This window comes from Piliocolobus tephrosceles, chromosome 2 (assembly GCF_002776525.5).
Source record: "Piliocolobus tephrosceles isolate RC106 chromosome 2, ASM277652v3, whole genome shotgun sequence".
Lineage (NCBI taxonomy): Eukaryota > Metazoa > Chordata > Mammalia > Primates > Cercopithecidae > Piliocolobus > Piliocolobus tephrosceles.
The window spans coordinates 185,608,339-185,622,621 of record NC_045435.1 but is presented as its reverse complement, the minus strand read 5'-3'; the positions used below and the strand labels follow the sequence as shown (position 1 = coordinate 185,622,621).

Below are 14,283 nucleotides of genomic sequence, written 5' to 3'. Positions count from 1 at the left end.
GAGCTACTTTATGGAGATTTCCTGCTATGATTCTGCACAAATCTATGAATAAGGCAGGTTTAGTGTAAATTCTAATCCTAAATCTATGATGCATCCTAATAGAAATTATCATTTACAGGCATTGTTTTAGGTAATTTATACTTATTATATCAAATCCTACCAATAACACTGTTACCTAAAAGAGTATTATCCCCATTTGAAAGGTGAGGAAGCCACTCTAGAGACAGTGTTTAACCCAATGCCATACAGCTAGAGAGAAGTGAAATTCAACCCCAGGTCTATCTGACCACAAAGCTGAATTCTTTCCCCTACACTATCCTGTTTCCTCAGGCACTTTTGTTTGTCCTTTAGTAAAAGAGCCATAGTCCCTGCTTTCAAGGAGAGTCAGGATGTGCTAAATATCGTATTTGTAATCTTCATCTTGTAAAACCACCAAAAAAGATATACTGTAAGTAACATATGCTTTATAGGATATCTCGTAATTAGCAGTTAAGGGAACATTTTCATTTTAAATCAGGAACTTATGGAAAGAAGATAATTCAAAGTATTGCATTTTTTTTTTTTTGTTTCTGAAGTCTAAATTCCAATGTCAAATTAAGAAAGCAATAAATTAGGAGCTAATCTATGCCCTACAACCACATGCCCAAATAACAACTTAAAAACAAAATTTCATAGCCATTAAAAACAGAAAATCTGTTAGCTGGGAATGCTTTAAGCAAGGTGTAGGCAAACATGACCTCCCTTACTGTTCATATAGCAGTGTGGGCAGTACCCAGGCAAAACATGTTCACTCTAATGCTTTCCCTTGTTGTTCTGAAGCATCCCTCCATGTGGTAAGCACACTTGACCCTCTATTTAGACCAGTAACAAAAGATGACAAAGTAGCTGTGGCCATTTCTTTCTCTCTGGCTCTGGAGGAGGTAGAGATTACTGCAGTCGCCAGAACCCTCAAAGGCAAACAGTATGAATGCAGGAATGAAATCTAAGCACTGTGAAGTGAGGCTGCATTCTGAGTTAGTGTAAGGGAAACATATATTCAAAAGTAACTATAATAAAATAATACTTCCAGCAAGTAGAAAAATCATGTAAGTAAAAAATGCTTCTATATGAAAATACTGCTTCAATTACATTATGGTACTACCAAAATAAAACCAGTGCTACTACACATGAATCAAAGGTCTTAATTTGTTATTGCTTCTTTTGTTCTTTTCACTAAAATTCAAATAGATATTAATGGGACCTTCTTTCCTGGAAATTTCAAAGCATTTTAGAAAAGTATATACAATTATGTATTATTCATTCATTAAGACCACCTAACGTATTGGGTATATTTTGAAGAAATACACTGTTCTCAAAGAGTGGCAAGGCTTACTAGGCCAAGGAAAGTAAGACATCTTCTTTCCTGAAATAGTTCAGTCAACTCTCCTAAAAAGAAAACTGAAGGAAATAATAGGTATGTCCTTACATTTGGAAGCAAAAATACCCGAGATTACAGAATGCAATAATCAAGGACGTGAAGATTGTAGATAGATTGAATTTTAACATGCTATTTGAATTGGTTCTTCCTCATATTAGAAGTTTATATCCATAAAAATATACCATCAGAGCTACAAATGCATCTTAGAAAACATCTAACAAATGTAAAACGTGTGCATTGTACTTTTGTAAAAGGCTCCACTCACTAGTATCCAATAAACCATTTCACTTCCCCTTTCTCCTTTTGTTCCTTCTGATGATGCTCTCCCTATCTCCACCTCTAAACTCGAAGTGTCTAAGATGACAATTACACTTAGGTTGGGGGAGAGGTGTGAGAGAAGAGTCTATAAAAATTTAAAAGATTGTTCCCAGAACCATTCTTATACCTACTAACACCTAAGTCTACGATGCTTGAGCAAAGAGAAACATTATAACTGAAATCCATGCTGTGCTAGGTAAGAAATCAGTTCTGAAATATGAATGCATTGTAGAAACTTATACAAATGGTCATATATTTAATTGCTTTTTGAAGAGAAAACCAGACTGCAAGAAGTCTTCAGTTTCTTGCGGTTCTGATGCGGAGTGAGTCCTTTTCTTTTCCCCATCTACATCACTTGCTCTATAGCTTTTACAGCAAAAGGTACACAGATGAGTTAATGTTTGCTAAATTATGTGATGATTCTCTGAAAGTATAAATAACTGCACAATATGCCTTTGTTACATTTACATACAAAAGTATTCAATGTAGTCATTGATGATAGATAAAAGTAAAACAGAGCTGGGCGTGGTGGCTCATGCCTGTAATCCTAGTACTTTGGGAGGCCGAGGCGGGTGGATCACAAGGTCAGGAGTTCAAGACCAGCCTGGCCAAGATGGTGAAACCCCATCTCTATCTTTTGTAAAAATACAAAAATTAGCCGGGCGTGGTGGCACGCGCCTGCAATTCCAGCTGCTCAGGAGGCTGGGGCAGGGAGTTGCTTGAACCCGGGAGGGGGAGGTTTTAGTGAGCTGAGATTGTACCACTGTACTCTAGCCTGGGTGACAGAGCAAGACTCTGTCTCCAAGAAAAAAATACACAAAAAAAAAGGTAAAAAAAAAAAAGGTAAAATATAATCCATTACCAGTGAGTACTGTGAAAGAACAATAAAAATCTAAAGAATGAAATATCTTTTGGTAACTCTTGGATGTTGACAATTCTACTTGTAAAAGACGGATTGAAGCAATATCAAAAATAATTATTTGCCAAGTATCTAAACTTAAAGGTAACAAAATTAGACTAAAGCATTTTTAAAAGCAGTGTACATTTACTTACACTTGTATAACTTCAACACAGCCTGGTTGGGAGAATAAGCAAAGGAGAAAGAGGTTACTTTCTTATGTGTCTTAGTTCAAAAAGAGATTTTTAATCATCACAATAAGGATCCATTTTCTAGGCATCCATTCTAACTACGGGAATATAGAAAAAGTTATCCCAAATTCCTATTACGAAAATACTTTCTATGTTTACCTGCTGATCAGTCTGCTTTATCTATCAACTATCCACCATTTTCCAAATGCTTTATTCACTAAATCCATGGTTTTGTATGGAAAGGTTATGAGAAAGGTGATAAACTTGAATTGTGTTTAAAGACAGACTCTGGGTCTAACACACAAATCATGTCCTCAAATTCCTTTTCTAACATCAAGGCAAAGGTCTAGGAGTCTCCCCATTAGCAATTCAAACTCTTCTCATATCTAGCTGTCTTTGAGGGGCTTTTATTTCCTCAAGACTGCTCTGTTTTGGGGAGGGGCATCAGGCAGGAAGAGTAAATACACTCCAAAACTACATTTTCAAATTCAATCAGATACAGTTTTTTTTTTCTTACAAGCAAAATTCTTAAGTAATGTCATTAAAAATGGATTCAACTGCTTAAAATGAAGATTGACCTACACTACAGAATTATTTTGAGCATCATTCCTAGTAATAGGAATTATACAAGTATCCATTCTAATTTTCCTATGAAAATTTTGAGAAACATAGGCTTCTCAAATTATTCCCCATGAAATGGATCAAAATTATGGCATGTCGAAATGTTAAAGTATTTGTTATAATAGCAGTCAGTTCTAGATAAGTTTATAAAAATAACATTTTATAAGTAAACAATACATACATGTCAAGGCATACAAAATATTTAAGCAAACTTTTTATGACAATGAGAATCATTTTGCTATTTCAAATAATTACAGTGGCTTATGGTGGTAATAGCTTTGCTTTTATGACATAGAGTTAAATATATCTATGACTTACTTGATGATAATACCTTGGTCATAAATGTTATCCATAATTATGACATTGTTCTTATGGGAAAATGTGATTTGTTTTTCAAGAATACAAAGTAGGAATAAAAGAATTTTTGAGGCAATTTGTATTAACTCCAGGGCTCTATATACATTTTTATATTTTATAAATATGGAAATCTCAGATGAACACACAGTATAAAGAAAAAGGCAGAAAGATAGAAGGAAGGAATACCTTTCTAGCCCAAATTATCAAATTCTAATTATTGTAAATAAATTCCATTGTTATTCAACTGGAGTAATATATTTACATGTATCTAAATGTGCATATTTATTTACATTTAAATATGTATTTACATTTTTTAAATGGAGTGAATTTTTCTTCTCATGACCCAGTAAAGATGATAGCATTTTAAAACTTTTTACTGGTTCTGCAAAAATGTTACCAATAAAACACCGAAATGCTTTAAAAAAAAAAATAGAGCTGGTTAACAGAAATGAGATTCAATTAAACATTTTTTAAGAAGAAACTCTTTTACATCAGAAAAAATTATGTATAATTTTTCAACCCATATTAATGTCTAGAGACTTATATATTTGTGTTGTTTTATTTCACGTCTTTGTAGAAATAAAAAACCTCAGAAAACTGCCTGAATTGTAAGCATCGTTATGATACAGATTCAAGCGGGTAAATCTAAAAACAAAAATCCAGGATGAGATAATAACATATTATGTTTTTAGAGCTTCTTCTCTCAGGCTCCCAAAGCACTTTATAAACTTTAATTAAGCCTCACAGCAATCTTGCCAAGTAAAAATTATAATACTCATTTAACATAAGGACAGAGACAAAAGACCTGCCCCAGTTCATACAGCTTGTTAGTACCCCAACGTTGTCCTTCAGAGTCCCGTATTCTACTTAATGAGTCACACTCCTCGGGAGCCTGTCAGATGTCTTCTCAAATTCAAATGAGAACCCTTAAGTAATCATTAGTCTTCTTATTTAATACAACTTGGAAACCACTCAAAGGAAAAGTCTTTAGAACTAGTCTCCTCAACTTATTCATTATCGTTTTTATAAGATTCAATGCAGATGATACTGGCTGAAGAGTACACGAAGCAAAACAAAAATACTAACTTAGGCATTAACCCAAGAAGGAACTCCTATTTAATCAATGAACTTGAGAGTTTGGTACTAACACAATTAGAAATTAAGGTCCCTGCTCTGTTTTCAGTCCTTTCTGATACAATAACAAGGTGGCAAGTTGTAGTTTTTGTTTTGTTTTTTTCCCACATGAATCTTCATTATTCAATTCAGACTAAAATGAGAAGTCTCATTCTATCTGTAAAGTGAGAATCCCTCCCTAATCTACCTCACAATAAATTAGATCTAGGGTCTCTGACTACTATCGAATTTTCTTTTAAATTTCACATGTGGGGGCCTGATGATAGGGGGTCATGATCATTACTAAAAACCACAGGAGAGAAATCTACTAAGATCATTACCTTTAGGCCTCTGTGTGCCTCATTACAGGATCCATCCTTCTAAAAACAATTCCATAGCTACAAAATGTCTGCAGGGCTTCAAAGAACTGAAGAATTATCTTTCTATTCTACCATAAACTCTTCTCTGATTTTGAAGAATTGGAAGTTGTTGGAAAGCTACATTATCTCAAGTCTCCTTTCAGTCACAGTGACCTGACTAGACATACCAACTGTTGAAATATAAAACCAGGGGTTTTTATTTTATATGCAGTTATATGCTTTTATTCATGACATGACAGCTGAAACTGCCAAATACTTTTCATGAGAAGCATACATCGGCCCTTTACCAAAGCGGGTAGGAACCATTGCATAGACGTGGTGACGTTATGGAAGTAGCTTATTTGGGGCATGCAAACAGGAGAAAGTGCAAAGCTCATGTATGGAAATGTACCAAGAGCAACAATCCCACAATAAATGGTACACATAACTCAGGGCTGATTTTAAGTTTACGTTCATTTTAAGGGATCTCTGTTGAGCTTAGTGATACAGTTTTCTAGAGTCATTAAAAGTTCTTATGACTTTATTTTCTCTTTGTACTTCAATTATCAGGTGATTTTTGTTCTGGCACACTATGTGCTAATTAAAAATAAGCTATCTGTTAGTAAGCTGAGAAAATTGATTAGAAGCCCTCTAAATCTCAGAGCTCTTTTCTGAGTATGACTTTGGCCAATTTTAAGGAGTTAAGTTACAGAATTCCATAATTCTCTAATGATAAGCCTAGAAACAAACAAACAATAAACTTTTTTAAATGCCAAGTATCCAATACTGCATATCATTAAGATTTTTAAAATATAAAATGATATAAAAATGAGAGGCAGAAAGATCATTTGCTGTAAGAAAACAAGTTGAGAAAAATATGTTCTGATAATGTATTGCTTAGTTAAAAGGAGTAAGAGATTAATCTATATGACTTCGTAAAGGAATAAAGAATTATTATTTCTGAATAAAATACACCTGCTAGTAACCTTTCTCTTAGATATTGATTCCAGTTATGTTAGTTATTTTAATAACTAACTTCCAGTTAATTTATTTAAACATTCAGTAATCTCCCCTTGTTACCATTAACACATTACACACGATGGCATGAAGCCTGTGTACTGTTTTGTGTTTTACAAGTATTTTTTGAATTAGTCTCATCATTTTAAGATATGAAGTTATTACATGCAAACCCAGGTTCCTAGTTACTCTTTTAAAACATTAATATTTAATAGTTTAATATTGTGATAATTTAATATTTTAAAGAATTTAATCCTAGGCCTACTTTCCCCTGTGACAAGAGTCTGGGATTGTAAAGCAGATGTCCTTGTAGATAGAGTATATAAGCTCATTTTGCCACAGTCTCTGTACTTATCATTTGGCTCATTTATGCTACCTCCCTGACCCCAATGACATTTGAGTTTGCTATCTCCAAAGCAGCCCATTATTACTCGTCAAAGTGATTTGTTATATGAAAAGGGTCTGCTAATTTAATACTGATAAAAATTTCCATGCTGATTGATTTATATCATGTTCTCCATATTAATTTATGGAGAAGAGTGAAGCTATAGTTAAAAAAAAATACCATGTAGCTGATGATACCTACAAAACCAAATTAACTAATCATAATAACGTAAATGAAGAAAAAAGAGAAGGAGTAGAAGGAAGGGGGGAAAAGAAATGGGGGAAGAGGAGAAGAATAGGGAGAAAGAAGAAAAGGGAAAAGCAAAGGATTTTCCTGTTACTCTTTTAGTAGGAAACGAAATATAAGCTTTATTTAAATTATTCATTTTTAAAATCAATAGTTTTTATAATGTTCAAATGCAAGATCAGTTTAATTTTAAATAGACACTCCATGGTGCAGTGAACAGATCACTCAAAATAGTATGGGAGGCTGATAAGCATTACACTGGCTCATCACAAATACACTAACCTAGAGTCAATCTAAACAAACTCAGGCAAGAATGTTGATTCAGTTATTCTGCTCTGGACCAGGGAACAACTCTTCAGAAGCATGCCTTACAGTGAACATTCATTTTAAATCCAAAACCTAGAGGTAAGTTACTTGAACCATCACCAAGAATCTCTAAGCACTTTATTTAGCACATTCTTCCTCAATACTCTGTGAACTAAGAAATAGCTTAGATAACAGATTAATATGCTCAATGTTACTATTTTCTTCATCATGGAAGAGGCACAAAAAGGCACTGGATACATATCTTACATGATTTATGAAACAGCTATGGCAAGAAGTGAAAATTATCTTGTTATGATAAACACGAACCCATGTATTAGTGGCACGAGCTACTGACTTCTGCCCCTCACCAATAAAATCTAACAGCCACTCAATTGTAAGATTAGATCAAGCCCCAGATGACACTCAGACTTTAATGGGGGAAGTGCTTCCATTGTGAAAGAAAACTGATAAATCTTATTTACCATCGAAGAGTTTGTCTGTACATCTTGTCCTGTGATGGGCTATTCTTAAGAGTCTCTAAATTCCAGAGGGCCACGCAATTGGCTGGGTTGCATTAGATTTCTGCAGAGCTGGCAGCCTTTTTCTAAAAGTCTTACATTACAGGTAACCTGATGACAGGCAGGGTGGGCCGCAGGCCGCATCTCAGCCTGCCTGCGGAGCCAAAGGGAGTGAGCTTGTGAGCCCAAGACCCATAGGCTGAGATCAACGGAACTCTCCCGGGAACTGGCTGTTCCCCTTTCAAACGCCACCTCCCTAATCTCTCCACTTGCTCAAGTCAAATTCTCCAAAGCTCTGAACATGACACGAAACTGGCATGGTTAAGAAAGGCAAAGGAAGAACGCTCTCTATAAATCATGGGTGAAGGCTGAAGGGAACAAATTCACGGGCAGTCAACAGAGTCAGAATTGAGGGCTCCTGCTGGGAATGACAATTGTTTCCTTTAATCATGAGAAAAAGAGTTTCTTCCCATTTATTAAAGGTTTACCGTATGCTGGACATTGTGCTGGGCACTAGATCAGGCTGTCTGCCATACAAGACCTTAAGGTCAATGACAGGAGAAAGATACACCAGCAAAAAGTGATCCTATGTCCCAAGGGTAGGATCCTTACTTCAGTCTGAGCACAATTTAAAAAACAACAAAACAAAAAAACAACCTGAGGATTTTCATGGCGTGAGAACACGGAGAGTACTCTTGTATCATGAGCTGTGAAAAATAGCTCTCAAACTGGCAAAGGTGTGTGAGGCCAATAACTGAGACAGACTGACCTGTATTCACCAAGAAGCCTCATCACTAGAGTGAAGCACAAAGAAACGCTTCCCCTGCAAGCGGGGATCCTTACCAGGACTCTCAATTCTCAAGCAGGTGCCACAGAAAGCTTTCTTTTTCCCTCACCAGCAACTCCCACAGCCTTCCTTATCAATACAGAGAATTCTTTCTAATGGCCATATGGTTATTTCTTATAATATACCACAATTTATTAATGCCACCAGTTTTTCACTGGTGACTAGATTAGCTTGCTTCCAGCAGTTTGTACATTAATATGCTGACTCTGCAATAAGTAAGGCCCACTGTTATTCTTTAACACCAAGAATACAAAAAGGCATTCCCATAATGAAGCCTCAGATTAAAAATGAGGAACGAATGTCAGAAATCAACAGGCTCTTAAATCTGGAAACGGCGTTTCCTTGCACTGGCAAGGAGAACCTACATCTGGCTTGGGCAGGCTTTGGAAAGCGGCAGAGCCCGCCTGCAGAAGTCTGCATTCAGGAGAGGCTGCTACCACCCTTTACCATCTAGTCATATATTTGGATAGTGGAAAGTATCACAGTCCCTCTATAAAGTGTGCATGTTAATAACCCAAAAGCATTAAGAAAAAAACATTAGTTGGAATTTTATTTTTCATTCTCTCAAATGGTTAGCTTTAGTACAACTAAAGGTACTAAAGTTTTGTCGAAGCCTCAACAAAACTACAGTAAACCCACGAACCGAAGAAATTCAAATTCGGACTCAATAAACACTTGGGACCATATGAGCAGCTAGGTGCTAATAGGTATGTTTACATGATGTTCCCATTTGTAAGTGAGAAAAGTAAGGTTTAGAGACGTGGAATTTTCGGTGAAAATCCCATATACTGTTAGTAAGTTTCAGAGTTGAAATCTGAATTTAAGTTTCTTGCCATCTCCACACTACCATTCTTTCAACTGTTCTATGATTAACGATTCCCAGCTACAATGCTAGACCAGCACTACATTATATTAAATGGTAGGCCTCTGTAACAGGTATCAATTAAATTGTGGAAACAAGAAAATCTGAAACTAAAGTAAATGTTGGTTCGTGGTGTATGTATGTGTGTTTGAAACAGAGAAGATGAAAAATGTCTTATTTTACCTCATTTCATTGAAAGAAGTTTAAAATAAATACCATATTTTTGTAGAACTGGAAACACAATCACATTTGTTATTTAAAACACAGAAAAGCAAAGGAAAAATGCACATATACTTTAAATACATTAGCTGTATTTTGACAGTAATCCTGAGGGTAAAACCAGAAAAGTTAAAAAAGAAAACTTGACATGAAAGGATTGTAAGTGATAAAATGGTACTAAAAATATTTTTATTAAAGAATTACCAGAAGACTATGCGATAAACATGACCTCCCTCTAATGACAGTTGCTTCTGTTTCTTCCAGTTTGTGGGCAGTTCTAAAATGCAGCATTTTATTTTGAAAAATTGCTTTAAAAAGGACAAATGCCTAAGAAATAGGTGTTGTATGATAAGGCACAAAAAATTTCTCTACCAGTTGGACTCTGTGACATAAGTGGCAAGCTCCAAACTACGCAGGCAGTGCCTGCTCCTGTATGACCCTCCCTGCTCTCAATCCAGAGGAGAGACAGTCTAACTAGGATGGTGGAGAGACTTGAATTGGGGTGAGAAAGGCCTGGATTCTTCCCCATCCTTGGCTGGTTATTAACCATGTGACTTTTATGTCTCCGAGTTTCCTCATCTATAAAACTGGGGATTACAAACTTGGTTATGAGGCTCAGCTGAGACAAATAGATGAAAAATTCCTTTTTAAAATGGGAAGTCTGTTTATAAACATGAGGCTAGGCCGGGTGTAGCTCACGCCTGTAATCCCAACACTTTGGGAGGCTGATGCGGGCGGATCACAAGGACAGGAGATGGAGACAATCCTGGCTAATACGGTGAAACCCTGTCTCTACTAAAAATACAAAAAATTAGCTGGGCGTGGTGATGGGCGCCTGTAGTTCCAGCTACTCGGGAGGCTGAGGCAGGAGAATGGCGTGAACCCAGGAGGCGGAGCTTGCAGTGAGCCCAGATCGCGCCACTGCACTCCAGCCTGGGCCACAGAGCAAGACTCTGTCTCAAAAAATAAATAAATAAATTAAATTAAATTAAATTAAATTAAATAAACATGAGGATATACAATTTGGCTCAAAGAATTAGAAGCTAAGATGCAGGTATCCATGACGAAAAACTTACATCATTTTAGGTGATCTCAGTAGCTGTTCAGATAAGGGTTCAAGTACCCTAATTTAGAAGAAATGCAACTGGGCCTGAAATAAGCCTGGTTGTGAACAAGAAAGAAATTTAATAAAAATATAATTACCATGTGATAAATGAGTAGAAACCTTATTGTAAAATGTATAGGTAGAATGCAGCAAATTGAACAAAAATCCAAGAGACGCAAAATTACTTAACCAAGGATACTCACGAATGGCAGATGATATATCAGTAAGAACCAAAGTCCTTCTAAAAAACTTTCTATGTTAATTATTAATACTATCATCTCACCTTAAGAAAACAGAGTAGGTTTCACCATCCTCATCCTCTTTCTGATCTGAGGCACAGACTGAATTTTAGAAAGATAAAGTGACTTGGCTAAGTGTGCATCAATGATCAAGACCGGAACACAGGTTTTCTGTCTCCCAGTCAGTGTTCTTTGCTCATCATCACAGTACAGCCCTTTTTTCAGGCCACTGATATTACTGCTGTCACATGTAAGGAAATTTTACCAGCGTACTCCTCCAGAATATTTTTTCTTTTAAACCTACGATTTTGGTAGAGATCTCCAATCTTTTTGAGTGAGACAATTGACTTCTCTGAAAGAGGGGCTTTGACTGATGGTTTAGGATTGTGCTAAACCAGAAAATAACTTTAGTTTTTTTTTGGAGGGGGGAGACAGACTCTTGCTCTGTTGCCCAGACTGGAGTGCAGTGGCGCGATCTCAGCTCGCCACAACCTCTGCCTCCTGGGTTCAAGCGATTCTCCTTTCTCAGTCTCCCCAGTAGCTGAGACTACAGGCACCCGCCACCACGTCTGGCTAATTTTTGTATTTGTAGTAGAGACAGGGTTTCACTATGTTGGCCAGGCTGGTCTTCAACTCCTGACCTCATGACCCACCCGCCTCAGCCTCCCAAAGTGCTGGAATTAGAAGTGTGAGCCCATCACGCCCAGCTGACTTTAAGATTTCTATATGAGAAAGTAGTGAGGAAGGGACAGGGAAGGATAACTAATCTGATGTCTTACTTACACCAAGCTTCATCTCCATGGTTTTCTAACAATTTTACAGGGAAAAAAAGCGATTATTCATTTAGCAGCTCTAAGATACCCATCATCTCATCAGACATGCCCACTCCTCATACAGTGGAGCCCTGGCGGAGTAAACTAAACTAGGAACTGTTATCTTTGAAGACTGGTGATTGTAAATGTCCAGTTGGTGACCTAAGAGATATCAGTGCTCCATTTATAAAATGGTTATTCTAGTGGCTCTTTAGCAAGATCCTACTTAGATCAATCAACCAACTATTTGAAGCCTATAAACTCTAAGTTTACTCACCTGCAGTATCCATCGCCTCCAGAATTATAAATGTAAAGGAAACTAAGGATTATGACACAATTTATGAGTAACAAGTGGAGGAGAGATCAAGTTTTAAGCTGATACTTTTGCTCTACAGTTGAAATATGAGCCACACGGGACTTATTTCTCAAACCACAAGAGGAAAGAACTAAAATAACATTAATTTTTAGACAATTTGGGGAGATCCTGATATAAAATGGTTGAAGGAAAGGATACAATCCAGTGAGAGGGAAGAAGAAATGAAAACCAAGCCCAGCTACACACAAGTTTCTGTAACTTTAGGCATGCCTCTTAACTTAACCTCCAACTTCTTCAGCTTTCCTCGCTAGTACAGTGGGACTTATAAAACTTGTCCTGTGTACTTCACAAAGAAAGGAGGTGAAAAGGAGGAAATGGATGTAAAATGATGTTAGAGTGTAATAGGTTTTATGCATGCAGATCATTTTATAAAATACACAACTAAAGACTGGAATGAACTAGGTACTATATATAAGATAAACATAGAAATGCTTTCCAAAGAAACCTATTTGTCAAAGAGGGAAAAAACTGTCAAAACAATTCTAAAGCTACTTTTTATTAAGATGATGATATTTGGAAGCATTTCTACAATCCATATAAACATTAAGTTGTTTGACAAACATACCACTTTGGTCTTGAACATTCTTTGATCAATCACTTAAAACCAACTTTGTAGGTGTCCTCTTTTATACTTGAGCTTTATTCGTGTTATAATACATTCCAAAATGCACTTCGAAATAAAATATTCTTGTATCAAATTTATGAAAAAGAAAATTCCACGCTTCCTTAGAAAAGCTATATACAGAAAGATTTTTTAAAACAATTTCTTTGGACTAATTCTTGCATCTTCCTAATTTATGAAAAGAAAATTCCATGCTTCCTTAGAAAAGTTATATGCAGGAAGATTTTTTTAAACAATTTCTTTGGACTAATTCAGGGCCCTGATATGTATATTTAAGGGCTTCCTTTTCGAAAAGAATATTTCTAAATTAAATAAATATATACATATCAATAAATTATAATTCACTGATAAATTATTACAATAAATAGTAATTTATTATAAGAAATTATACAATTTACTGATAAATTATAATTTATTGATACCTACATGTATAAACATATTCATCCTTCCTTCATAAATAGGATTTTATTTTCTGAATTTTTATAACACTATATTTATTATTTTATTCAGTTTTTAAAATCACACCTTAATGTGACACTTACTTCTTTGACAATAATGAGACTGGCAAACACTTTTCTGGAGACTGTAAACACATATCCCATGATTATGATACTTCTTGTTGGCACAGTGCTCTTTACTTTGCCATCAACTTTCATATACAACAGTGTGAAGCAGGCAGGAGCACACTGACTGAAGTTGCCAGGAGCTGGCTAGAATGCAGACGTTTGGTTCCTAAATTGGGACTTTTCCCACTAACTGGCACTTTCTCTCTCTCTGGTTCAGTATTAAATATTCGAAGACAAATTTTCCACCATTGAACGTGGAATCGCTAAACTGGGAAGGGGGAGAAATCCCTGGGATGTGGTGAAGCCCGTCCTTGGACTGGGGTCAGGCATGTGCGTGCCCGCTGCTCTTACCGTCCAGGTGGCCGACTTGGCGGTGCTCGACTGCTGGAAGGACACGTCGAAACTGTGCGGGCCTGGGTAGTCGGTGTTGGAGGGGATGGCGGGTGATGGCGAGAGGGCATCGAAGGTGGAGCTGGGCTGCGCGTAGGGCGAGGGCGCCGTGACGCTGTTCTGCGCGTGGTCTGTGTTATAGGGACTGGTGGACGAGGAGCCGTTCTGAATCTGCTGGTCCATGCTGTTCAAGAGCCCCAGGTTCGTGTACTGTGGCTGCAAGGACACCCAGAAACCCCAATATTAGCCGTTGAAGCCACAGATCATTGCTCCAAAAAAGGCATCCATGGGTGAATGCATTCTACAGAGATGGACCTCAGGTCGGAAACACTTCACATTCAAAGTAAAACCGTTGATTTTTGACAAACAGAGAAAACAAGAGAAGTCTGAGCATGTGTGTGTGTGTAATGGCTTTTCCAGATCACTCAGCTCTATGTGCGGCCTCTGGAGACTGACTTCCTAAAGAGCAGTTGAAAGTAGAGTATATGCTTATTCACAA

General features: G+C 36.7%; 1 protein-coding gene across 5 annotated transcripts in view; it reads right to left on the bottom strand.

The window, feature by feature from the left end:
• The window catches only part of TP63 (tumor protein p63), a 267,692-nt gene that overhangs the window by 74,742 nt on the left and 178,667 nt on the right, over positions 1-14,283 (bottom strand). For all 5 annotated transcript variants that reach the window (XM_023214736.2, XM_023214738.2, XM_023214740.2 and 2 more), the window contains one exon: positions 13,746-14,000. In XM_023214736.2, the coding sequence (XP_023070504.1) occupies positions 13,746-14,000 (255 nt within the window). The remainder of the gene's footprint in view (positions 1-13,745; positions 14,001-14,283) is intronic.